This window comes from Sesamum indicum, linkage group LG3, assembly GCF_026168435.1.
Source record: "Sesamum indicum cultivar Baizhima isolate 11 linkage group LG3, ASM2616843v1, whole genome shotgun sequence".
Taxonomy (NCBI): Eukaryota; Viridiplantae; Streptophyta; class Magnoliopsida; order Lamiales; family Pedaliaceae; genus Sesamum; species Sesamum indicum.
The window spans coordinates 17,359,048-17,384,739 of record NC_142659.1 but is presented as its reverse complement, the minus strand read 5'-3'; the positions used below and the strand labels follow the sequence as shown (position 1 = coordinate 17,384,739).

The following is a 25,692-nucleotide window of genomic DNA, read 5'->3' as shown; positions in this document are numbered from 1 at the left end:
TTGTATTCTTAGTGTGTAGTTTAGTGAACAATAACCTTAAATAGGTAGATGCCCTCGTATCTAGAAAGCCCTTTCCTATTGAACCCTGAGTGGGAAATTGGTCTCCACCTGCAACACCATCCTCAAATGTAATTTGAAGTTGATTGCTATGTTCTTTTTGCCTATCATTGTTTTGACTTTAGCTTTATTGTATGAGACACTCTAGCCATAATTTTTAACTTAGAATGTCTTATGTTATATTCAAAATATGTAGTTTAGTGAAAAATGTAGAAAAAATGCTTATAGTTTGTTAACCTCTTTCAGTAATCTGTAAAAATACAAGTTGAAGCTATATTTTTTGACTTCTTTCAAAATTTTATTGAGTTTCAGATTTGAAAGGATATTAATCTTCTTCGCGTTTCTCCTTTATGTCCCTTTATTAAGGTGAAATTTTGTACGATTGTCTCTTCATTCATTATTCATTTTTTTTCTTTATATTCAACCTATTGAGATTTAGTTGATTTATATCAATCATATATATGCATTCTGTCGAATCCATTATTTCTTTTCTTTTGCTTGGATTACCTTTGCATCCTCATTTTTATAGCTTCTTTTTATCTGGGCCTCACTTATTTTCTTCATTTTATGTTCGTTTCGCTAAAATTGTCGAGTACTTTTTGTTTTATGGATCTCTATTTTTATGTACTTAGTCCCATTTTTTGTGTGATTCAACTCTTTTTGTGAGTTGAATGAGAAGGAAGAAAGAAGAGTAGAAAATTGAGATAAGAGAAAATAAAGGACCAAAAGTAAACATATAAAGATGATAGTGTGTAAAGAAAAATAAAACCAACTTTATATTATCTTTTTAAATTAGGGTAATTTTGTTTGAAGCATTAAAAACACACAAAACATCCAGACTTTATTAACAGTAACTCTTGATTTTAGTAATTAGAAGACCTTTTTTCAAGGTCCCATCTTATTCCATTTTTCAATTTTAAATATAAACTTAAATTTGGTTAAGTATTATTGTATCAAAGGATTCAAAACCATACCAAACATTATGGCTTTATTATAATAACTAGACTCATCTTATTTCATCTTCTGTTTTTTAAATTATTTGTTGTAATTATTTTCTATTTTTAAATTATTTATTTCAATTATAAACTTTAATTTGATTTGTATAAAATTAATTTCTCTATCAAAAGTATTGCACTAAAATTTAATTGGCACATGTTGTGTACATTGCCGAATCAAAATTTGTATATATTATAATCGTAATTGAGAGGTATAATATGTGATTTTTAGACAAAAACTAATGTGTACATTATATAGTATTCTTAGTTTAAGATATTTCTTTATGGAGTTATGTTTGAATGCCAAGTACGTATACTAATCTTTGATGAAGTTTCGGACGTTTTGAACAGGTTTTAATATAGATCGTTCTTATCTTTTTTAAAAAGTATCAAATTTCTATTTTCAAAATACAGATTGTGGAGACTTTTATAATGAGGATGGTCAAGCATCAAGACCAAAAGAAATGACGCGTATCTTCTATTCTTTTTCTTGATACTTTTTATATTGAAGATGGGATTTTTGTTGGTTTATATTACGAGTTATTGATTAATCTTATATTCCAACAGTTATGCGATATGACAAGTCATGAATATATTTGTTGAACAAATGAATTAGAATTAAAGAATTTACAAGTATGCACTTAAATTAGGATTGTACACGTTTATTTTACTTATTTGAGTTTAAACATACAAATATTATGCTAGTAGTTTATTATTTCATTTTTATTTTTAAATACTAAGTTATTTTCATACTATAATTAAAAAATATTTTGATATTGATTTAAGGTGAAAAAAATACTCAAATTATTAGCAATAATATAAACATAGATGGTACAATGCTAATTTCATCCAAACAATTAATGGGGTGAAGATTTGCATTTTTATTAGTTTAGAAACCAGAATGCAACAGGGTGTAAATTTAATTTTTATTTTTATTTTTTATGATGCGAAAGAAACAGGTGCAGCATATTAATAACTATTCAGGATTCTTCCACACGTCTTTTTATTACTTATTTGAATCCTAAAATCTTCAATCCAATTTTATATGATACTGATGGAAAATAATATCACAAAATAAATAATATATATGCACAAAAATAGTTAACAAAGTAGCACATAATTATGAATTTATAACAACAAAGCTATACCAATCTATGTATTCGGATCTAATTCATATACATGTTATTATTTTATTGAATCACAAAAATGTCTTTAAGATTATCATTCATATACAAGTTATTGTGCAAACCTACAAACACGGATTGCATCCTTAATATATTACTACCAGAACAACTCACTCGTTTATACACATCAAGTTTATGGAATTTCGAAGTATTTTTTTGAGAGACATGTGTTGTGATCAACTCACTTGAATTTTCAATTGTATAATATACGCTATTCATAATTGTGATCAAACATGTTTCCAAATACGAGCTATTTATACTAATATAAATAAAAATCTTCCACCCTCACAAACAGTAATTAATGACACCGCCGTACTAACCTTTTGTGAATTAAAAAATGTCTTTCATGATAAAATAAATAACTTATTCAACATTTTAAAATTTACATTGATTGATTTTTTTCTTTCTTTTTATCAATATAATGTACTGATTTATATATTTATCTTATTTATAATATATTATAATGTACAAAAAATCACTTATTATATGCACGTACGAACGACGTGCCACAACATCTAGTTATCCCAAAGAATTACAAACTCAATCTCATATATGATTTATCTTAAATGAATCATTATCCCAATATATATTTAGAAATTACATATTCTATAACAAAAAGAATTTATTAAAAATAAATCCTTATCCCAACATCAAATCTAAAGATATCAAATTTCACCCCAAACATTAATACATAATGGATCATTCGTCCACAAATCCAACTCAATATCCAATAGAGACATTTTGTTTTGTGGTGCGCGAGAATTAATACTTCCATACCCTCATTTTATTAAAACAATAGTTCTAAAAGATTATAAGAAATAAAATAAGATTTATTTCAAAAATATTAAGTCAGTAAGCTTAAAACGAAATTAGTTTATTAATATAACTTTTCAGTAAGAACTCAAAATCATATTATTATTCAATGTGATATATAGAAAATAGATAAATCACAAGTTTGTAAATAAAACAGTATGGTGAAAAAGTAAAAGAAATAATTACACCGCTATTCTCTCAAAATTTGGTGTAATTATACATAACCATATATGACTTGAAATTTACATATAGTACCACATACGTTTGTTTTTGTCCAATAAATATATTCATATGTTGGCCAAATTTTACAAAATTTATTAATACCAACAAAAAAGAAATTGGGCGGAAATGGACGGGCAAGTGCATGCATCCATCATCGAGTTTCGTCCTCAAGATTGCGGAAACCAGCAGTCAAATCATCATAAAGTTTCTTAAATTTAGCAACCAGTGCATTCTCTCCTTCTGCTGGATCCTCGAATTTCTGGGAACTGCATTATTAAAGAGCAGCTAGATCAGAATTACCATTACCTAACTCAATACACCAGTTCAATAGGAAAGCATAAAAATTAAGGCCCATGAGCATGATTCCACTTACACTAAACGGTAAAACAAATCTCCCAGACGATGCTTGATAAGGGTGTAGGTTATCTTCTGACCATCCATACCAGCTCCTCGCTCCACCGCCTGCAAACAATATCACATATTAAACCAACATATTCTACTTGGGCATTTGACGGACATGCAATTTCACCCAAGGTCTAGTGCACAGTGATTGCATAAGATCACATACGAAAGAAAGATAAGGATATCTAAACTACTCTAACACCCACAATTCTCTGCATCACAAAAGTTGGCCAGGAAGTACATCATACGGACCCGTGGAAAAAAATTTGGCAAACTTTTTCTACATTTTATGAAGACAAAATTAAGACAGTTTAACTCGGACACATTAAGTAATTACATATTTTTGCTCCAATTTTTACAACATAAGAACACAACAAGTTTACGAAAAGAAATCTTCCGACTACTTTACCTGGTTAGCCAAATTGTAGAAATGAATAATGTTGCGCATCATCCAAACAGACTTGTAGAATGGGCAATATTTATCATACCTGTGGACAAAGAAACCCGCACATAAATCTTACAATTCATTCAATTGTATGGATGGAGAATTAAAAGTTAGCAAGCACTTACGGAGTAAAAGCATTCTGAGCAAGATAGTCCTCCCTCAAGAGCTTCGCAGTTTCCAGAGTAATTTTATCTGTTTCGGCCAGAGCATCTTTTCCGACTAGCTGCAAGAATCAAAATAACTAGTTTAAAGTCCAGACACAAAACAGTACACACATGGGAAGAGTTACATGTATAATCTTCCAGTTTTTTTGGTTGATTTTGGGGGTGGGCGAGCTTCAGTCTCAAACAATATTTTCACAGTACAGACACAAGCTATGCTTTATTGACTGATTACACTTGCATCGTCAATGAGCGATTAGGATCAGTACCCCACTAGTGGCTCTCTTTGTCCCACTTCACCACAAAAGGACGGATAAGGCCATTCAAAACAAAAATAAATATTACCTGCACAATTTCATTCAAATCATCTTCCCTCTGCAGCACTTCACGAGCTTTTGTCCTGATGTCGATAAAATCTGGATCAAACTTCTCGTAGAAGGATTCCAGTGCCTGAGAAAAGAACAAGTTTCAGCATGTCACATGCATGCAGAATCAAAGCATTAGACACGAATCTCTACATCAAACTAAAAGGAAAAAAAGCTCTACAGTAATATATGGAATTAAACATACCCCTGAATACTTCGAGTAAGAAATGAGCCAGTTCACGGAAGGAAAATGTTTCCTCTGAGCCAGTTTTTTGTCCAGACCCCAGAAAACCTGAAACATGGCGATAAGGTAGAGTATAGCATAGTGAATAGAAGATGAATTTCCAAGATGTTAACACTCTGAACTTTACCTGAACAATGCTGAGTGTAGCAGATGTAACAGGATCAGAGAAATCTCCTCCAGGTGGAGAAACTGCACCAACAATGGTGACACTCCCAGTTCTTTCCGGTCCACCGAGACATTTAACTTTCCCAGCACGCTCATAGAAGGATGCCAAACGTGCTGCCAAATAAGCAGGGTATCCACTGTCTGCAGGCATCTCAGCCTGCAGGGAAAAAACAGTGCTTCTCAAAATCATGGAAAAACAAGTTCAGTTTCATAATAAGCAAACAATACCAGGGCGATGAGATGGGCAAAGGACTTGAATAGCAATAAACGTGGAACATGATTTTATAAAAAAGGAAAGATGCAATCTCTGCATGATTGAAAGAAAAGCGGTAATTATGATTATTCAACTTGAATAACACTTGTACCAAAAGGCAATAGTTTATTACATGCTCAACAAATATGGATAACAGTTGTTACAGCTGTGTTCTGTCATTGTTTCTTTTCTGTATAGATATCTAAAATATTGAATGTTGTTCCAATCCTCATAAACTCGGGAGGACTAACACTCAGAAATGCTCATTAGTCAGGCACATTTGTCAGAGCAACGACAAAGTATCAATGCTCAGGATGATAATCTGAAGCACAAAAGGATAAATACAAGCACAGCCCACTAACAATAACTAAGGCACAAAGTAGCTAACTATTCAATACAAAAGCAATCCTAAGATACATACCAATCGACCAGAAATTTCACGCAATGCCTCTGCCCAACGAGACGTTGAATCTGCCATCATACTGACATTGTAGCCCATATCTCTGAAATATTCAGCTATCGTAATTCCTGAACATCCACAGCCAAGATTAAGAATCATTAGCTAAGGCCGAAAATAACCACCCACTTCCATTTCCCAGACCAAAGAAACATGGAAATTTAGAGATAGACTTGACTCATTCAGAGGATAATCCTTCAAAAATCCCAATAAGTTCATTCAGCTAAACATTTCATGGTCAGTCCCTCCAGAAACTGAAGAACTCAAGTATGGTCAAGATTCATTGTAATGTATAACTACTATTTCGTTAGAACCATGAATGAAGAAATATATTACAATAACTAGCATGAATAAACTAGAAAGTAAGTCAAGCGACCAATACATGTAAGTCTCAATAAACAGAGCGAAAAAAGTAAACGAAAAAAATGAAGTGGCCCCGCAGTCCCAACAGCCATAGGCGACACAGTATACCGACATGCTACAGTACTCTTGGTGCACCAGTATACATCGACTATAGAAAATGATACTTCATGTGCTAAAAATGAAAAACAAATTAGTAATTACACTTCAGCATCGAAAACCAAAATATCCAAGTGGAAAACAGCTAGTGGCACCAATTTTGAGATAGAGTAGTCAACAATCAGTTAAGCAACATATGATTCAAGAAATTAAAAAACGTGGTGGGGTCAATAAAATGGAAAATAGTATTACTTTTGATTATTTTGCTGTGGTCATGTGCGTCAAATCTTTTATCTTTTCCTTAACGAAGAATTTAATTGCAAAAAACTAGAAAGACGGTACCATTTAACATCAAATATTCTATGCATGACTCTAGAAATCCAGCAAGCCTCATGTGCGTAACAATTACAATCTATTTTTCTCTCTTCCATCCTAATGTGACTAAAGCACCTGGGAAGGATAAATTAATTACAAATAAAAACTCAATGGTAAACCTCACTTACCCGTGTAAATTGAAGCCTCTCTAGCAGCCACTGGCATATTTGAGGTGTTAGCAACAAGTGTAGTACGCTTCATGACAGACTCCTCCCGGCCGTCAGGCAGCGTCATTGTCAATTGAGGGAAATCCATAAGCACCTGCAGTTAATCTCTTCATCAGACACTTTGAAGATGTCACAAATGCTTATCAAACAAACAAGCAAGCAAACCTTGTACCTCTGCCATTTCATTTCCTCTTTCTCCACAACCAACATAAACAACAGTGTCGGAGTTGGAATACTGCATTTACATTAGTTAGAAATTGTAAAGCTGATACAAATTATTCACTAGCACTGATAGAGCAGAAGCTGTCGCAAATTAATGAAGTTCACCTTGGAGAGCGCCTGACTAATGACTGTTTTCCCACAACCAAATGCACCAGGAATGGCACAAGTACCACCAAGCACGGAGGGGAATAGAGCATCAAGTACACGCTGAATGGAAGACAACAAAGAGATTATGCAACACTCTAGAGATTATGTTTTTTTCTTTTCTTGTTTTTGTGTGTGTGGGGGGGGTGGGGGGGGGGGGGGTGCTCCCACAGTAACAACAAAAAACCTTCATAAAATGTCACCTGTCCGGTCAAAAGAGGAGTATCAGCAGCAAGCTTTGAAGCAACAGGCCTAGGTGTACGCACGGGCCAATTCTGAAGATAAGCAGGCAAAGGAATCTAAGTTTTTGGCTCCAAATATCAAGTAGCACCCACATTCCAAAGTATTCATGATTAGAAAGACAAACCTGGAGCATGGTAAATTGTTTTTTGACACCTTGAAACTCAAGCTCAAGGACAGTGTCCTGCAAAAGGTCAGACAATTAAATGCAAGTAAACTTTGATTTTACATTAAAAATTATTGGAGGGGTAAAACACAGCAGATGCTCTGTTGGCATGATACAAACCTTCAACGAGTATTGGCCTGCGGGGGCAACATAAGTTACCTTACCCATAGCATCAGGAGGAAGTGCAACATGATGTTGCATTAAACTGTTCTCAAAAACAGTCTGCACAGAGAATTGATGGACAAAAACTAAGTTTTGCGTATGAACTCAGTAGTAGAATTGATCACGAGACTTGAAATTTCCAGACTGGATTATATATCAAACTTACCGCATACAAGTCACCACCTGTCAAAAGATCTCCCTCTCCTGCCATTTAAAATTATACTGAATTAACAAGGAACTGAGGAACACATCTACTTTAAATGAGTACATTTAAGTTAGCACCATGGCATAAATGGAAAGGTTTCAGACACCTATTTTCTTTGGCTGAAACTCCCAGAGAGTATCTTTGTCAAGTGCCGGGACAGATACACCACGAGGAATGTATACATCACCAGATTTTATTGCAATTGTTTTCAGAGGCCTCTGCATTTAGTATTTAACCCAAAAGAAAAACAAGAACCACAATTAGGAAACATTACAGACTGCAAGCTAGAAAACAATACCCATTCATTATCCAATTAAAATATGAAAAATTCAAAGCAGCAGAAATTACAAACCTGAATACCATCAAATATATTTCCCAATATTCCAGGACCCAATTCAACTGATAAAGGCTGTAAAAAATAGGCAATTCAGTATGGGGCACATCATTTTTCAGTCCATAGGAAAAGTAATCGGCATAAATCAAATATTAAAAGTTCAAGATAGAACATGATTACCTTGTGTGTTCGAAGAACAGGATCATTCACCATCAGCCCAGCAGTTTCCTCATACACTGCAATAAAACACAAAAGGATCCTTCTAATCAACACCCATTTGACGTGTTATTTTGAATTATAGAAACTGAGTATAAATACAAACTAAAAGGGATATCCCTTTACAGTTTGAGGTAGCTTGCAAAACGAGGAGATGGCGGCGTGGCGAAATGCTAGTATGCTACTTCCAGTCAGGGAAGACATATTGTATGACAGGAGAGTTGAGCTGAAACTAAGAGAGTTGGAAGGATTTCAGAAAAACTGACCCTGAATAGTGGCAGAATCTCCTTCCAACCTAATAATTTCCCCAATAAGGTTGTCGTGTCCAACACGAACTAACTCATACATAGCAGCTCCAGCCATTCCATCAGCAACAACCACTGGTCCGGACACCTGTAGGAAGACAAAATATATGTAATTATGTAAGAAATGTTGATGCTCTTTCAATAAAAGTACTCACAGCTATTAAATAGCATGCAACTTGTCTATGCTAACAGGAAATGCATCTCCATGTTTTTCCACACTTTGATGCAATGGATGCCTGAGGGTCTATATCAAGAATCAATTCATTCCTTTTTTCCCAAACAAATCATCAAGTGGGACCTGATAACCAAGCTCAGGCTTCTCAAGTGATACAATGGCACGTCAGATGAAATGATATCATCAACAAAAAGAAAAGGCAAAAATTAGTAAGTAATGCACCAGGTATCGAGGGCAACCATGCGACAGAGTTAGCAATTTCACACGGATACAGGAAAACCGATAGTGTTGCCAAGTTGGACAAAGAAGTATAGGATCCAAGATGGAAAAGTCCAAGACAACTAATGGGGAAAAAACATAATCAAATGTCAATACTCTGAGATCTCAAAAGATCATAAGAAGATAGCAGCTCAGTGGCTATATCTCGGATGGATCAAGAGAAACCACAGATGGACCACATATGGCAGCAATTTTGGCTTTCAAACACTGAGCACTTGCACCATTAAGTAACAAGAAAATGTCTCGAGGCATGAAATGAAATCCAGGAAAATAATCAAGGGAAAAAGACATCTGAACTAACTCGTAGCAGATACCAAAATTGTAAAAAGCGTAGGTAGTGATAAGCAAAAAATTGGATAAAAATGAAGGAGGCGGGGAAGCATAAATCACCTTGCGAACGTATCCATACTCGCTCTCCTTTTCGGCATCCTCGAAGGTTGTCAATGGACCTCCGTACACAGATGGCATGTTTCGAGATTAAACGGATCGAGTGGGCAAAATTAATTAGAGACTGAAGTCGATCTCAATAAACAAGATCGGATCGGTGAAGAAACCTCTGTTGGGTTTTAATCAGATCTCGTACTGAGACAGATTTTTGTCAGCGTCTGAGAGAGAGAGAGAGAGAGAGAGAGAGAGAGGATGAGAAGAGAAGAAGAGAACGTGAGGAGATTGATGTAGGTAGTTGCAGCTTGAGCTGGTTACTGATTGATGGAAGGGCGCCTTTGTAAAAAACTTGGCAATATGGAGATAAGGATCCTCTACATTTGCAACTCTTTTGACTTTTTGCACCCTACCAATCACCTTCTGCCATGCCAGTCCAGACCCTCTTGTCTTGCCTGTTCCAGATTGTATTTTATTACCTTTTTCTTATATATATTTAGAGTGATTTGACTTATTACAAAATTTGCTTCAGTTCAAATTTTGGTTTATTTTTGGGAAATCTCAAACAAAAAGTATAAAACCCCCTCATTATGTTTGGTTTCATTTTCGAATAATTTCTGTGATAAAATAAAACATAATTAATATTTGTCTCTTTGTTTTCATACTTTGATTGTGTGTTTTTTATTTTTGAACTTTCTATATCTAATAGATATATATACATATTTATACATAAAAAATATATAAAAGATACATGATTTGACGATGAACAGTAATTTTTGTTTCCCAAATCCCAACAACAAATATACACCACTTATTTTGAATTATCTTAAATTACCTCTAAAAATAAATTCAAACATCCACTCTATCTCCAACACACACTTATTTATCTCTATTTTTCTATCTCTAAAACACAAAATAAAACACTCCAAAAATAATACCAAACATAATGCATGTGTCTTAAAAAATTTGCAAAATAAACTCTCTTGTTATGGGAATAGGCTAAAAGCCCATGTGTTTTGTAAAACTCAACTCAATCACCCCTCTCCGTTAAATTCAACTAACAGTGTTAATTTTTTGAACATGACCATTATACCCTTACTTATTATATATTATTTCTTATATTAATGTCCATTGGATCTTTTCTAATCAAATACTGATCGTTAGATCTAATCAATTAATCTCAACCGTTAGATTTAAAAACAAATAAAAGATTTAGATTCAACAAATTATTTAACTTATATTATATATAAATAATTTAAAATTTTAAAAATATATTATTATTATATACCTAAAAGAACTAACTACCCACGCTACCCCCATAGACCCCCCAACCCCAACCCCACACCCCCGGCGTCCACCCAATTCTCGTCGTCGGTGGCTAAAATTATTAAAATCGTCATATCTTCGCAATTTTTTTTATAAAATTGAGTGAGACCGATCTCGTTAGAATGGTCTTTAAGAGACGAGTCTGATGATGGTGGTTTGAGAGCGAGATTCGACCGGACGGAGACGAATTGATGGCATACATGTTTGGAGGTCGTGACTTGAGCCCACTCTCTATGATTGACGAAAACTCAAATTGAATGTATGAAAATGTTCGTCTTGAAGAGAAGATTCTAATGGTACCATTGGCCATCGAAAATGCGTCCAGACGGCGCCAGAAACTTATTTCTAAGTTTCCGAAATAAGTTTCCTGCGAAAAAGAGGCAAAAATCGCAGTTTTTCCTTTTTTTTTATTTTTTAATTAATTTTAATTATATTAATTAAAATATATTTTAGTTAATTAATAATATTTCAAATAATTATAATATTTAAATATTTTGGCTGATTAATAATAATTATAATAATATTTATTGTAATTAAATATATATTTTAATTAAATAAAAATAATAGTTAGATTTAATAATTAACAATTATAAAATTATTTGAATTTAAATATAATATAATTTAATATTTCATTTTAAATTTAATATGACAGAATTTAATTTATTTTTTAAGGTGAGAAATTACAAAATGAACACGCAAAACAAGCCAAAAAGCCGTTTGTATGTTATATAGATCCATAGAGGGGTATTTTAGTCCAAAATATCATCAAATATGAACCTAAATCGCAGAAAATGACTACCAAACGCAGTAGACGTGCGTCTCCTCCACTTCCCGTTCGTTGCTAACAGAATGAGGATTTTTTGCTGACTAAAACAAAACAGGAGGGGGGTTTTAGCCTATTCTAAAAATAGGAAGGTATTTTTGCATACTTTCTAAAACACAGGGGGGTTATATGCATTTTGTCCCTTTTTTTTTTGTGAAAATCTCAGTATTGTTGAAGCATGATGGATCTTCTTTTCAGAATTAGTTGAAAATATGATGCGAGTATATGTAGATTTCTTTTTCTTTTTTCATATTTAATGTTTTGTGTAATTATATATTGATTTTCTGTGATTTGAAAAATTATACTCAATATTCCTTATATTTATTTTTATCTAACATATAAATCCACCTGTCAGTAAAATTTAGGATAAATTTTATTTTACACCTTGTATTTTTTTGAAATAGCTAAAAGTCCCCCTATATTGTAGAAATTGTCTAAAAATCTCCCAATATTTTAAAAAATTTAGTACAAAATTCCCATTCCGTTAAAAACTAACAAAAGGTAGAGTGCAGACGCTCAAGTGTGATTGAGTCAGGTGGCTACTCAGAAAATTTAGCTAAATTCAAATTAGTAAAATACATACTACATTATTTCTGTCAAACTACTAAATAGTATAAAAAAAAAAAATAAAGTACCAAATGGCACATGCGAATGGTAATTCCAACAACCAATTGAGTCAGGTGGCTACTCAATGAATTTAGCTAGATTCAATAGTCAGCAAAAGTAGAAAATGCAAGCAACCCCCTTGTGATATAGCAAATTAACAAATTACCTCCTTATGAAAAAACAAATAACGATTTACCTCCCTGTATTTTTTAAAAATACAACAATTTACCTCCTTATAATTTTTAAAATGAAGCAATTCACCTCTTTGTATAAGGAGGTAAATTGTTTCATTTTAAAAAATACAGAGATGGTAAATTGATATATTTTTTTTCATAGGGGGTAATGTGCTCATTTTCAAGTTTAAGTTGCTATATCACCCATTAGCAAAATATAAAGACGGTCAAGAATGGAAAGATAAATAGGATAAGCAAATAGAAGACATGGTCATTGCACATCTCCAATGTCGCACTTCCTCCCGAGGTATGTAACCTATGTTGGTCCCGCACGCCAATTCTCATTGAAGGTTTGTATCATGCCAATAGAGCATCTGCTATATTTTACCCCTCCAATAATTTTTAATGTAAAATCAAAGTTTTGTTGCATTGGATTGTCTGACCTTTTGCAGAACACTGTCCTCGAGCTTGAGTTTCAAGGTGTCGAAAAACAATTTACCATGCTCCAAATATGTCTTTCTAATCATGGATACTCTGGAATGTGGGTGCTAATTGATATTTGTTGTGGACGGAGCTAAAAACTTAGTTTGCTTTGCCTGCTTATCTTCATAATTGGCCCGTGCGTACACCTAACCCTGTTTCTTCAAAGTTTGGCGTTGATATTCCTCTTTTGACTGGACAGGTGACTTTTTATGAAGGTTTTTTGTCATTAATGTGGGAACAACCCCTCCCCCAACACACACACAAAAACAAGAAAAAGAAACATGAGCTCTAGACTGTTGCATAATATCTTTGTTGTCTTCCATTCAGCGTGTACTTGATGCTCTATTCCCCTCCGTGCTTGGTGGTACTTATGCCATTCCTGGTGCATTTGGTTGTGGGAGAACAGTCATTAGTCAGGCACTCTTAAGGTGAACTTCATTTATTTGCATCTTCTTCTGTTCTATTAGTGCTAGTGAATAATTTGTATGAGCGCTACAATTTCTAATCCCATATTGTGAAGACAATTTATGGTGTTGTATTCTTACTGTGTAGTTTAGTGAACAATAACCTTAAATAGCTAGATGCCCTCATATCTAGAAAGCCCTTTCCTATTGAACCTTGAGTGGGAAAATGCTCCACAAGAAAATGGTCTCCAACTGTAACACCATCCTCAAATGTAATTGGAAGTTGATGGCTTCCAATCATTATTATTTGATGTTCTACGCATTACTTTCGGTAGAGGCTTACTGATATGGTGAAGAAAATATGTCTATACCTACCTTGTCAATCCCCAAATGCTGTCATTTGTGTTCCTTGTGCAGCACTTAAAGATTCACGCATCGAGCATCTAAACAATAAGGCATCATTGTGTACAAGGGCAGTAAGCGCGATGACTCCCTAGAATTAACCACAGCATTGCTGGTAATAGGGAGCACAATAGATTTGGGGGTTGGAGGTATCCTTAGTGGGGGGATTATAGCAGACACTGCAAGATTTCAATGCCAAAAGGCTGAAAACTGATTCATGAGTTGCGTAATTTCACCAGGTGAAAGTTCAAAAAGATATCTTTTGTGCAAATACCAATAGGTGATGGTTTCCCAATGGAGTTTTGAACAGAATGTTATACCATTGATTTCAAGAGAACTCATAGCACTGTCAAAAGAAAATCAAGTCAAACTTCGTACAATATATGGGACATGCAGGTTCATCAACCTCGACAGTTATACAAGAGAACGACATATGAACAAGTTTACAGCAGAAAAATTAATTTGTAAGAGAAAACATCAGATCAGAGTAATGGAAAATCAGCAGAAGAACTCTGGAAGTGGCATCAAATAGGAAAAGGGAAAGAAGTAGGACGCTTCAGCGGTCTGAACTCAATCATTTTAGCCTGGGCCAACTTTAGGAATGTCATAATGCTCACTCATATTTGCAAGATACTGATTGAAATCCTGAATACGGTCACGGTGCGATTTATTAGAGGTCTTTGCCAGCTTATGAGAGTCAATTTTCTCTCTTTGTTCCATGTAGCGTCTCTCAGCTGGGGTTAGCTGATCATCCCAATGGGTGGAGCTCCCATCTCCAATGGGTTTGTTAGCATCAGCAGCCTCTTCCTTGTTCAAATCCGTTACCACCTCTGCACTCTCACCTACATAGCATGAGGAACAAGTAAAGAAGAGATAAGAAAAATGAGAAGAAACCAAGAAAAGGAGAAACTATTCGAAAAGCATGCAGCAAAAACAAGGCACCTCAAATCTTCACTTCCTGAAGCACAACTATGGGAGTGTTCGTGAGCGCTTCAAAAAAGCGCTTTTCAGTTTCTGGCTCCCTAAAAGCACTTTTAAAGTGTTTGGATGCCTGCTTCCTTCTGAAACGGCTGAGAAAAGTGCTTTTAGACCAAAAGCTAAAAGCATCATGGGGGCCTTTTAGTTGCTTTGGTTTTCTTGTAAATAAATCCAGCTTTGTTTTTGACTACTTTACTCTTATTATAATAATCTTAGTTCAGCTTTACTGTTTTTAATTTATTTTTAAAATTCCATATTTAAAGTTGATGACAGAGTTTTCAAATAATTTAAATTTTAACAATAATTAAATATACACTTTCATATATTTAATATTTTAAGTTTTTTATATTTTATGCACTATATCATCTAATTTATTATTTCATTCACATATTCTTATTTGATTAATTAATAAAATAATTATTTTTTGCAATCATGTAAGTTTAATTATTGTATATGAATGAATAATTATATTAATTACTGGGAGCATTATTAAATTAAACATATTCTTTTTAATATTTTTAAAAACATAAATATGAAATACGTCGAGATAAAGTTTATGATTTTTTGTGGAAAAATAATTATTATTGAGAAACAAGAAGTGAAATAATAAGAAAAAAAATAGTATCTTTTTAACACATAGGGACAAAACATTCTTTCATCAATTAAATTTATCTTAGAAGTGATTTTTCTTCAAACACTATCTAATTTAGCTTCTACCTGCTTTTCACTTTTTTTATAAATATTAATTTTGATTCTCCTATAAAAATCACTTCTCTAAAAGGAGAAGTTTTTGCAAACAGTCCCTATATCATCATCTTCACTTGGACACTCTAAAAAGAACACTATGGGGCAACAACTCAACCCCCGACTCCTTTCAAAATACTCAATGCATACAAAGTTGTAGCCGGATCCACACACATGCAAATACGCCCAAGCACTGGCACCCACAAGAGCAATTTTACTGCTAACATATAACAGTTACTTGCTCCTTGCCCAAAATATATGCAGGTAACAGTTACAACAATGTGTCCAGTCATATAAATAAAAGCAAGATAATTCCACAAATTTTCACGTAAGCCATGACCTACTTGGCTGGCATTATGAAATCTGGTGGGGATCCCCCAAGACATAAACAAAAATGCAAGGTACAAGTAGACAATAGAAAGGGGTTGAATGAGTATAAGTGCAGAACACCTAATTTTTGTCCGTCCAAACAAGTTGTTGCCATAACTAATAAGAATGATACTCAGAGTATAATTTAAATAATTACAACAAAACGGAAATGCCTATTTCCTCCGGAGAGCAGAAGTTCCGCCCAGACTCACTCCTTGGGTGAAAAAAAAGAAAAAGAAGTTAGTTACTCACTTTCTACAGCCTGAGTGATTTGCTTCTTTTGCTTCTTCTTTTTCTTCATCCCTCCAGCCTTAACATCCAGAGCCTTGCCCTTAAGCTTCAGCTTCCCACCGACAACGTTATCATATGCAGACATTTCTCCTGCGTAAAGAATAGAGTAGAGGCAATAGATATGGATATGAATAGATGAAGAACATAAATTGGAGGGAATTAAAATAATATTTATTAGAAGATGGGGATTGCGAGCGTGATAAGAGTGAATTGTTGAGGGATTGAAGATCCAAAAATAGCAATAGCATAAGGAGGTGTAGTTGTGAGAAGTGAGTGAAGGGGGGAGGTGCAGTTGTGAACATACATACATACATACATACCTGGAAGGAAGGAAAGAAGAAAATTTCTGGCCTGCAAATGAAAAAGCGATCGATTGTTGTTGGAGATGGGATTATTAGGGCTTTGTTTTGTATGAGAAAATAAAAAAGGGGGATGGAATGGAATTGGATGGATTTTCAGTTGAAGTCCCTCAATTCTGACTCAATTATGCTTTGGGGGCCCAAACTCAATAATAATAATAATGTATTAGAAAATAGTTTCTGGGTCTAATAATTTCTTTTAAGAAAGAAAGAAAGAAAAGGAAAAATTTGGGGGGGGGGGGGGGGGGGGGGTCGCACCCGCACCCACACACTCACACTCGCCGCCCGCTGCCGACTTCCTCTCCGTATCGGTATCTTCCGTCAACACATAAATAAATCCCTACCTTTGTTTTCTATCCCCTCCTCTCCTCATACGGCGTCGTCCCCCCCCCCCCCCCCATTCTTCCTCCATTCCTTTCCATCCTACTTCAAAACCCCAACCCTTCCGCCGGTCAACCTAACCATACCCTGATTCCCCCTCCAGATCCAGATCTAACATGGAAGACGATGATGAAATCCAGTCCCACCCTTCCCCTACTCCCAATGGCAGGATCACCGTCACCGTCGCCGCCGCCCCACCTCCTTCTTCCAACTGCCTTACCTTAGCTCTCCCCATTCAGCACCACAAAACCCCCGGCTCCGGCGGTGGCCGTGAGGATTGCTGGAGCGAGGGCGCCACTGCTGTTCTCATCGACGCTTGGGGTGAAAGGTACTTGGAGCTCAGCCGCGGTAATCTCAAGCAGAAACACTGGAAAGATGTAGCTGACATTGTTAGCAGCCGAGAGGATTATACTAAAACCCCCAAAACTGATATCCAGTGCAAGAATCGGATTGATACTGTTAAGAAGAAGTACAAGATTGAGAAGGCCAAGATCGCCTCAGGTGGTGCTCCCAGTAAGTGGCGCTTTTTTGACAAGCTCGATGAATTGATCGGCCCCACCGCTAAAATTAACTCCTCCACTCCCTCCCCCGCCGATCCTAATAATGCCTACCACAGGCTCCCTATGGGGATTCCTGTTGGGGTTAGATCGTCTACTGTACCCCAGGACAGGTTTCAGCAGAAGCCAAATCGAAAAAGGCCTCTTGTCGATTCAGATGATGAGTCTGAACCGGAAAATTCGTTGGAATCTTCTGATGGTTTGCCTCCTGAGAGTTATAGGAGACCGAGGATCCAGAGGCAAACCCCAATCTTGAATAATGCTACTGCTGCTAGGCATGGTATGATAAATAAGAAAAGTGAGGGAGGAAATGGAAGCAGCAACAAGGAGAGTAACTGGGGGAATTCTATGAGGGAGCTGACTCGGGCCATTCTGAAATTTGGAGAGGCCTATGAGCATGCGGAGACTGCAAAGCTGCAGCAGTTGGTCGAGATGGAGAAGCAGAGGATGAAGTTTGCCAAGGAGCTGGAGTTGCAGAGGATGCAGTACTTCATGAAGACACAGCTGGAGCTTTCGCAGCTAAAGAGTAGGAGGCCTGGGAACAACAATAACCACCATGGGATTAACAATAACAATGATGCCAATAATAATAACAATAGCGATAGTAGTAATTGAGAATGTACCTACAACTAGGCTGTATTTGTAGATGTAGAATTGGTTGTTTAATGGGTTGAGTGAGACCCATATTGTTGAGGAGAAATTGGTATCTGCATTTGTTAGGTTAAGTTATTTCCTTTCTATGTAATATTACCATTGTGAAATGTTCCTGAAAATACTGGTTTGGTAATATAGTGTAGCGTTTAGGTTGAATCTTGTGCATAAACTATAGTCAAGTTGCTTACTTGAGATACTTAATGCGCTATTCCCTTGGGCACTTTACTGGCTGAATTGATGATGATGATGAGTTCCATAAATGTTCCATTTGTAGTTTGCTGATAAAGAATGTGTAATCAGCATTCACTGCAATGGAGAAGGACTACCTAAGCTAAATACAGTAATGATTTGTCACTTAGATGACCAAGATGGCAATTCCCATATTTTGGTTAGGGCTACCACATGGAACTTATTCCTGAGTTTTGTGCATGCTGAAAGTTTTGGTAACTTAAAGATGGAAATGCCTATGAGATCATGATCTGCATGGAACTGTCAACATTTGGCTGAAGCCCATAGCAAAGTTTGTTAGTTTATCACTAATTGTGCTGCATGTGAAGGCTAATATCTCCTGCTGGAAGTAGGTCAACTACAAGGTACTATATTTGTTTGATTATGATGTTTTTAAGTGTATTTGGCATGAAGAATGCTGTAAGTCTATCTATTGACTTCTATTCTACTGCATGAGCATCATAGATGACTTTGCTGTAACTTTAATTTTTTTGGTTACTTCAATGTTAGCAGGGGAGAAAGAAAGTTGGAATTATGGCTGCCAGTGCTTGGCATTACTGCTTCTGTGTTGGTTTCATAAACTAAGTGTCATTTACTGATAGAAGGCTAATGGTCTTACTTCAAAGGACTGACCTTTACCTAGTATTTTGGCTATCAGTGGCAAAAACTTCCTTGATGGAATTCTAGCTTGCTGTTGGAATGGCCACTTGCTCTAGGACTTTTCCAATTATTCCTCGCCTAGATTTATTTTTTGAATATCATACTCCAAAGTTGTATCAGTATTTGGTCTTATTTTTCTAATATGTGGCATGTGTTACTTTGTTTGGTTATCCAGATATGGAAATGATATTCATTTTTATGTTGATTTTATCTGTCGTACTGATATAATCAGCAATTTTTTATGTATATTTGGTTGCACTGCGTGCTGTCCATGTACCAAATTTTCCTCTTTGACTCTTCCTGCAACTGTTTTGTTCCGTCTTACTGAACTATGGCCTATTAATTCTACTGTCAGTTGTCCTTGACATGCAACTAGTCATTGAGTATGATACATAGAGTAGTACTTCTACATAATGTTTCATTTTTTCTGCTCTTTGTTTCAAATAATTATTGGGTGCTTGATAACAATGCATCATTCCTGGTTCATGATTTTTCATGTCTCATTCTGTTGATTTAGATTTCAGCCCTTTTCAGGTGTTAACCAGATTTGTTTGTGCAAGGGTGAGATGTCATTTGTTGTTTACATGCAACTCGAATCAATGTGAGCTTATGTGACCATTGGTAGGAAGCACTCACTTTTTGATTTTTTATGAGTAATTGTTTGTTTGTTTCGGAATTTCATGCTGGTGTTGTTTCTAATCATTGGTTTTTGGTAACCTCGCATGTATTAAAGTGAAACTAGGTTTCCACGTGTCGAGCGTGTGTACTCCTCTATCTTTAGGTGATTCTATTTAATCATTGAACGCCAGAATTTGCTTTATTTTATCTCAGCAGCTTTTGGAGCTTCTTTTACTACCCTCTTCTAATTAGATTGCTAGGAACAACTTGTATGCTTTCAAAATGAAAGGATGACCAATGGAGACTCTCATGAAAACAGAATATTTCACCTGGCTAAGTTATAACAGAAGCAACCTGTTTTGATACAGGTGGGATGAGATTTATGCTCATATTTTTTTGCACTTCAATTTGGAATCTCTAGTATTGTGTCGTATCATGTGTGCTTTTAATGCTCTCCTAACATCAGTCGTGGAGTCAAAGTCCCAAATGGTCCATAGTAGGGACACAGTCAAGCAAGCTACATCATGTTCATTCTCTCTGCAGTTTGATGCTTCAGCAGCATGTTCGTAATTAGTATACTAGTTTGTGTCAGCTTACCATTCCAGATGAATCTAACAGCTATTTATCCAACAAAGATGTTTTCTGGCCAAAACTGCAAACTTGTTGGCAATAATATTTTTGTCTAAGATTATAGTATGTTGGATATTTGAGCTTTTCAATGGCATGTGTCTGTTGATGAGCTTATATTGTATGAATCTCCTTGGCTATTCAGGCAGTAAATGGGTAATAGAGAGGAGTTAAATCAGTTTTCTCCAGAGTCTATTGCACATAAAAAATGCTCACCTTTACCAAATAAACCACTACGATCACAATATACTACAAAAAATCAAGCACCCAGCGGTTGGATCATTACAGGTCCCCTTGTCATAAAACTGAAAGTACTGGTCTTATTTGTCACTCTTCAAAAGTCATAAAATCGTCTTGTAAATGATTTAGGGTAACACAGCGATTCAACCACTGCAGATTCTCAGTAAATTCTCGGTACAATCCTGTAAGGAACCTTGTCGCAATATAATTTCCAGTACTTGCCATACCTGCCAAGCAGCATTTATTTGGTCAGTTTTTCCATATGGGAGATTTACAACAATATTGGCAAAGCCTAGCATATCTTGCTCGATATATAAAGTTTATCCTTGCCACCGTTAATTGAAGTTTGGGTGGCCTTTGTATTACGTTTAGCGGAGCTAACAGAAAAAGAAGAAATTATATGCAGTCAACATCAAAATATTACTCTCATGGCTTAAGTTTATATTCAACCACGAAATCTCCTGCTCAAAGCTTGAGAGCACTGACAAGCAAAATCATGAGAAGAAAACAAATTTCATCGAATGAACTATAGAAGTTGTGAAGTGTCATAGCAAACTGATAAGGAATTCATCTTTAAATTGTTGACATCAGAGAATCTCACAGAAACATGCTAACAAAATATGAAGGTTATATGTGCTTACTTTGATTTGCAACGATCATCATCTCTTTTAGCTCGATCAAATAGAAGAATTGTAAGGAACACCACATAGAAGTAAGGTAGAAACTGCCAGTAAAATAGAAGACAATTGAATAGAAGATAAAAAGTAAAAATTTCCACACTTTTTTAGGAAGAAAGAGCGACCCAAGAAGGTTATAACTTATAATGCCTTACATGGTTAAACAGAGCTGGTAGGGTCCAGAAGAAGGCCCCTAGTATCTCAGGCACATAATGGAAGTGACGGGCTAAACCCCACCTGTGCAAACAAAAAACAGTAAATATATGTGATAGTCCATCCAGCTTCTTTTACAACCATGCCATGCTCGACAATGGTTCTATATAACCAATGCTGCAATAAAATACAGTGCCCAGATGATAAACTATCATGACTAACCAATTTGTAAAGTCCAGGGTAACCTACCCCAGCTCTTTTATTTCTAGACTGGCTCTTTATTAGACAGATATTCGACTTTGCCAAGAGAAAATGTGGTTGATAAGGACCAGTAATAGGAGGACAATTTATGCCTTTTACAGTTATTGGCTGCTTATACAAGTGGGACATAGCTTACCATCCTGATGTCAGCAAAAGGCTAGTTTTCGTCTCGCCCGTAGTTGTTGTGTATGATGCAACAATCTATTTACACAAAAATTTAACAAGTTAATTACTCTTTTGACAATAGGCAAGAGAATTCCAAAGGAAATGTAATGGTGAAGTCCCAAATTAGGAGCAACAGGCCAGCTTGATAGTCTCCCCAGATAGTTACTGCTTTCACTAGTACCTTGGATGGTGCTTTCCCCCAAACCAAACATTTGCCATTTGTCCTGCGAAATTCTTGCCTTTGTCTGTCACAGTCATAGTTTATATATACGCAGAGAATGCCGGCAACAAGAATATACAGAGCCAGCTGTGTAATAGGATAATCAAGGGAATGTCAGAGACATGAAACTCACTTTTTGAGCAAGAAAGGATATGACATAGAGTATACTTCATTTTATGGGAAGAAAATTATTAGGAAAGATTAATCAATGAAATCAATATCACTGTGCGTAATAGGAAAATCCTTTTTGTTTTGAGTGCATGCTGTTCTGCTTTGCTCATTCATGGTGACAGAATTTTTGCTTTGGTTAGAACTGAACCCATTTCTGCAGAAATTAGTACTGCTTTCCAGTCTTTTAAACAAGGAGTGAGCGACAATGGACAACATTACTTTCTGATGACTCTAAAAATAGAAACAAGGAAGAAAAATAAACTGCTACTTATTTAAATAATGTTATAGTTTTCAACATTTTGCAATTTAGGTATAATGCCATCGAGTATGACTCCTTGTTCCAATAGTTGTCCGGAAGAAGTCCTAAACAAGCGCGCAAGATCACAAAGAAATGCTGTTTTTCTGGGCACCTAAGGCAGAGTAAAGTTATGTTATACAAGTAAGACGACTCAAAACTGCAATGTTCTTGGCCATAGCATAAGTCCTTAATGATTGCCTAGGACCCTAACAGAAATCCAAAACAATTGTCCAGATGGCAAAAGGTTAGCAAAATTCCTAAGTTTTGTTTGTTGTAGCCCTCTTGGGTTGAACCAATGACTTACTGGCAGAAACAAATATTTGAAAATCTGTCAACCATTCACAACTACATATATAGTTTGAACTCAGATCCAATCATATTCCTTTGGGAGTGAATATGGATATCATCACAAAAAACTGCTAGTAAACTGCAATTGAAGATATCAGTAATTTGAATCCCAAGTGGATCCATATTATCCTTAAATCAACTAGGACAGAGGAGATGTTGTTCAGCACTATAAAACCATGTTTTATGCACATTGCAGATTCCCTTATGACAGGTGTTAGAGGTACCTGAACTCCAAGAGTCACTGGGTGATTGACGAGGTATATGCCAGGAGAAGTATACACCGATGGGACCCAGACCAAGCATCCCCAACATATGTAAAAGCCAGCTGCAATGCATCAAGAAATTATCAGTGATGCCAAAGATTAACCACTCATAACAGTCACAGTGTATTGGGCAAAACACAGGACTATAGTCAGGATACATACAACGCAAAAAGAAAGCAGACCTCTATCATGAGCAATATCCATTGTGTTCCAATATCCAGCTTCCCACCAAAAGAATTTTGTGACATACACCAACATTAATATAGTGTTAACCAGCATCGAATCAGCTACCCTCCCATATGTTTCATACTGCAAAAGAAAGCAAATAGCACACCCATCCTAAGCAAACTGCAACATGTCAGATAATAAAAGCAGAGCAAAGTTAAGATATATAATCACAGATCAACAGCGAGTTTTGCGAAATGGTCCTTGTGTTTGAGGACAACGAAATGTCAGAAAAAATAACTCAAGAACCCGGGAAGTTGTGATCCATCAGTAAACCATTGTAGGCAACAATAAGCAATAGTTGCTGCCTGATTAGATGGAGATTGGCCTCCTGGACTTTGTTCCCGTGTAAAATTGACGACAAGGGAGGAGGGAGACAATAAAAGTAGAAACTAAAGAAAAATCTCAAGTTAAAGGTTGTTTACACTGTAGTATCAGAACATTTAATGTAATCTACCTGCTTTATGCAATAGGTCACAGCAAGAACAGCCCATGACATCATCCCAAATCTGCAGTTTGTAAAAACTTTGATATCAAAGTCCTTGCCAATACGAGGATACAACTCCATTCCCTGCCCAAAAGAGCAGAGCATTAAATCTATAATTCCATCTCGGATTCTAGAAAATTCACTTTCTCTTTGATGCTAACGTCCATAAGGCAGCAGCTAATTTTGTAGAGGATAACCTAAAAGCAGCTGCAATTCTTACCCAGTAGAAGTCAATGATTATATTTCCGGATGAGCCAGAATCAGTTGAAGATGGTGCAATTTGACCCTTGAACGGATGGAAATCGAATGTCAGAAAATTAAATATATGCTTGCGAGCAAGAAAAAATTAGACTTTACACGGATAATGCAATAAAAACTTACTTTGATGTACAATAAAACACAAAATGCAAGGCTCCCAAATATAAGTGCTGAAAATATCTCCCCCAGGTGGTCATAAACTATTGAGGGGTTGAAAATTCCAAACCTGCAGAACAGGACAAAGACATACTCAAAAACCAACCATGGAAAAGGTGAATGAACTCTCAAAAAAAAAAGGAAAACGTGAATGAAGAAATACAGAGAAAGAGAACTACTCATATCCCCTAAGCAGATTATAAGTAAAGTATTTAAGTTAGCCATTCAAAAATTTCAACAGATTAAAACATTAGTTACAATCAGCAAATTATGAAAATGATTTTATAATCAAGGATCATATAGATCTGACATTTTCAACAGAATTACACCTCAATGCCAATATCTATTAAGCAATTAAGAAAGTTCTTAAGACTGAACTATGCCAATTGCTAAAGTTTCTTGAAGACAATTCTTACCACCAGAGGCCAACATATGTAACCATTGTTACTGCATATGCTAAAACGCCATTAGCCTGCAATAAGCAGATGGTGAGAAGTCCATGAGACTTAAATTGGAGCGAAAAAAGAAATCAACATTCATTATTCCTATATTGATTTAATCTTGCAGGATAAAAGATATCAAAATTAGTGATTGCCTAGTCATTTGTAATGCTTCCAAAGTGCATTTCTAGAGATACTACCTTGTAGACGGGCTTATTTCCAGCAGGAGATATCGGCCCCTCAACCCTTTTCCCGGGGAGCAAGAGCTGAAGTGCAGCCTCAAATGCTGCATAACAAGCAATGATCTTCCATGCAGTGGCAGTGGGTATTGGCCAAATACTGATGAATCCCTGCAGTCCATGCTGCCTCAGGTAGTCCCATGTTTGCAATACAGACCCCTCGGCATGTACCATAGTATACCATCTGGAGGCAGTTTTTGTAGATTCATCAGATAAAGACAACCATAATATCAAACAGGGGAAATGAGGGCGGAAGAAACTATCATGCATCTTGTTTCGAAATAAGTCATGGGCAATTATGGTTCAGTTCAAGTTTTAATATGAACCGTACAAATCAAGGCGGTAAATCCGATTGCATAAATATGTCACTAATCTGAAACCATTCAAGTGATTCCAGCGCCAGCAGGGGCCAGTAGTTGGATCCTGAATGGAGATATGGAGAAGAATGGAGGAAAAGCGGATCAAGAAACTCACAGGAGAATAACAAAGGGAGGGCAGAGAGCGAGGAGGGACAGCATAGAGGCGTAGGTGACCATGGGTGAGTGCACCATCTTCGACTCGGATCCCATGTTTCTCTTCTTCTTCTTCTTCGACTTCACTGTGAGAGTAAGTCAAGCTAAAGAAGACTGCAAGCAATTCAAGAATCCAAATGCCAGTTGTTTCACAAGACCACCTATTTATTTAGATGGAATTAAGAGAAGCATGATAGATGGGTGGAAAATTGGCCATCAGATATTTCAGTCTCACATGCCATTGTCAGCATCACGTGAGGCTTTGGTTCTATTCTGTTCTCCTTTGTGTTTTTTTTAGGTATT

The 25,692-nt window shown here is 35.9% G+C and overlaps 4 protein-coding genes and 1 long non-coding RNA gene across 5 annotated transcripts; 2 read left to right on the top strand and 3 right to left on the bottom strand.

Annotated features, from left to right (window-relative positions):
* Positions 1-3,211: 3,211 nt before the first annotated feature.
* Positions 3,212-9,920, bottom strand: LOC105157931 (V-type proton ATPase catalytic subunit A). Its single transcript, XM_011074467.3, has 20 exons — positions 9,603-9,920; positions 8,720-8,846; positions 8,418-8,473; positions 8,256-8,312; positions 8,010-8,121; positions 7,865-7,902; positions 7,657-7,758; positions 7,498-7,554; positions 7,334-7,405; positions 7,092-7,193; positions 6,937-6,999; positions 6,726-6,858; positions 5,728-5,834; positions 5,016-5,210; positions 4,850-4,936; positions 4,625-4,729; positions 4,244-4,341; positions 4,083-4,161; positions 3,645-3,733; positions 3,212-3,537 (listed from the first exon to the last, which is right to left on the bottom strand). Exons 1-20 carry the CDS (start codon positions 9,678-9,680, stop codon positions 3,423-3,425), a joined length of 1,872 nt encoding a protein of 623 aa, XP_011072769.1. The 5' UTR covers positions 9,681-9,920; the 3' UTR covers positions 3,212-3,422.
* A 2,898-nt stretch (positions 9,921-12,818) lies between these two features.
* On the top strand, positions 12,819-14,339 carry LOC148788755 (uncharacterized). Its single transcript, XR_016064721.1, has 2 exons — positions 12,819-13,203; positions 13,332-14,339. It is a non-coding gene; the product is annotated as an uncharacterized LOC148788755 (long non-coding RNA).
* On the bottom strand, positions 14,137-16,670 carry LOC105157926 (7-dehydrocholesterol reductase-like protein). The gene is made up of 3 exons (XM_011074462.3): positions 16,513-16,670; positions 16,154-16,282; positions 14,137-14,652 (listed from the first exon to the last, which is right to left on the bottom strand). Exons 2-3 carry the CDS (start codon positions 16,275-16,277, stop codon positions 14,390-14,392), a joined length of 387 nt encoding a protein of 128 aa, XP_011072764.1. The 5' UTR covers positions 16,278-16,282; positions 16,513-16,670; the 3' UTR covers positions 14,137-14,389.
* A 126-nt stretch (positions 16,671-16,796) lies between these two features.
* LOC105157927 (trihelix transcription factor ASIL2) lies at positions 16,797-18,299 on the top strand. Its single transcript, XM_011074463.3, has one exon. The coding sequence runs from the start codon at positions 17,049-17,051 to the stop codon at positions 18,102-18,104; it is 1,056 nt and encodes a 351-aa protein (XP_011072765.1). The 5' UTR covers positions 16,797-17,048; the 3' UTR covers positions 18,105-18,299.
* Positions 18,300-20,471: 2,172 nt separating this feature from the next.
* Positions 20,472-25,595, bottom strand: DWF5 (Ergosterol biosynthesis ERG4/ERG24 family). The gene is made up of 13 exons (XM_011074464.3): positions 25,352-25,595; positions 24,839-25,061; positions 24,615-24,670; positions 24,166-24,268; positions 24,005-24,070; positions 23,755-23,868; positions 23,255-23,381; positions 23,034-23,134; positions 21,954-22,079; positions 21,744-21,808; positions 21,349-21,430; positions 21,158-21,240; positions 20,472-20,743 (listed from the first exon to the last, which is right to left on the bottom strand). Exons 1-13 carry the CDS (start codon positions 25,444-25,446, stop codon positions 20,677-20,679), a joined length of 1,308 nt encoding a protein of 435 aa, XP_011072766.1. The 5' UTR covers positions 25,447-25,595; the 3' UTR covers positions 20,472-20,676.
* Positions 25,596-25,692: the final 97 nt, after the last annotated feature.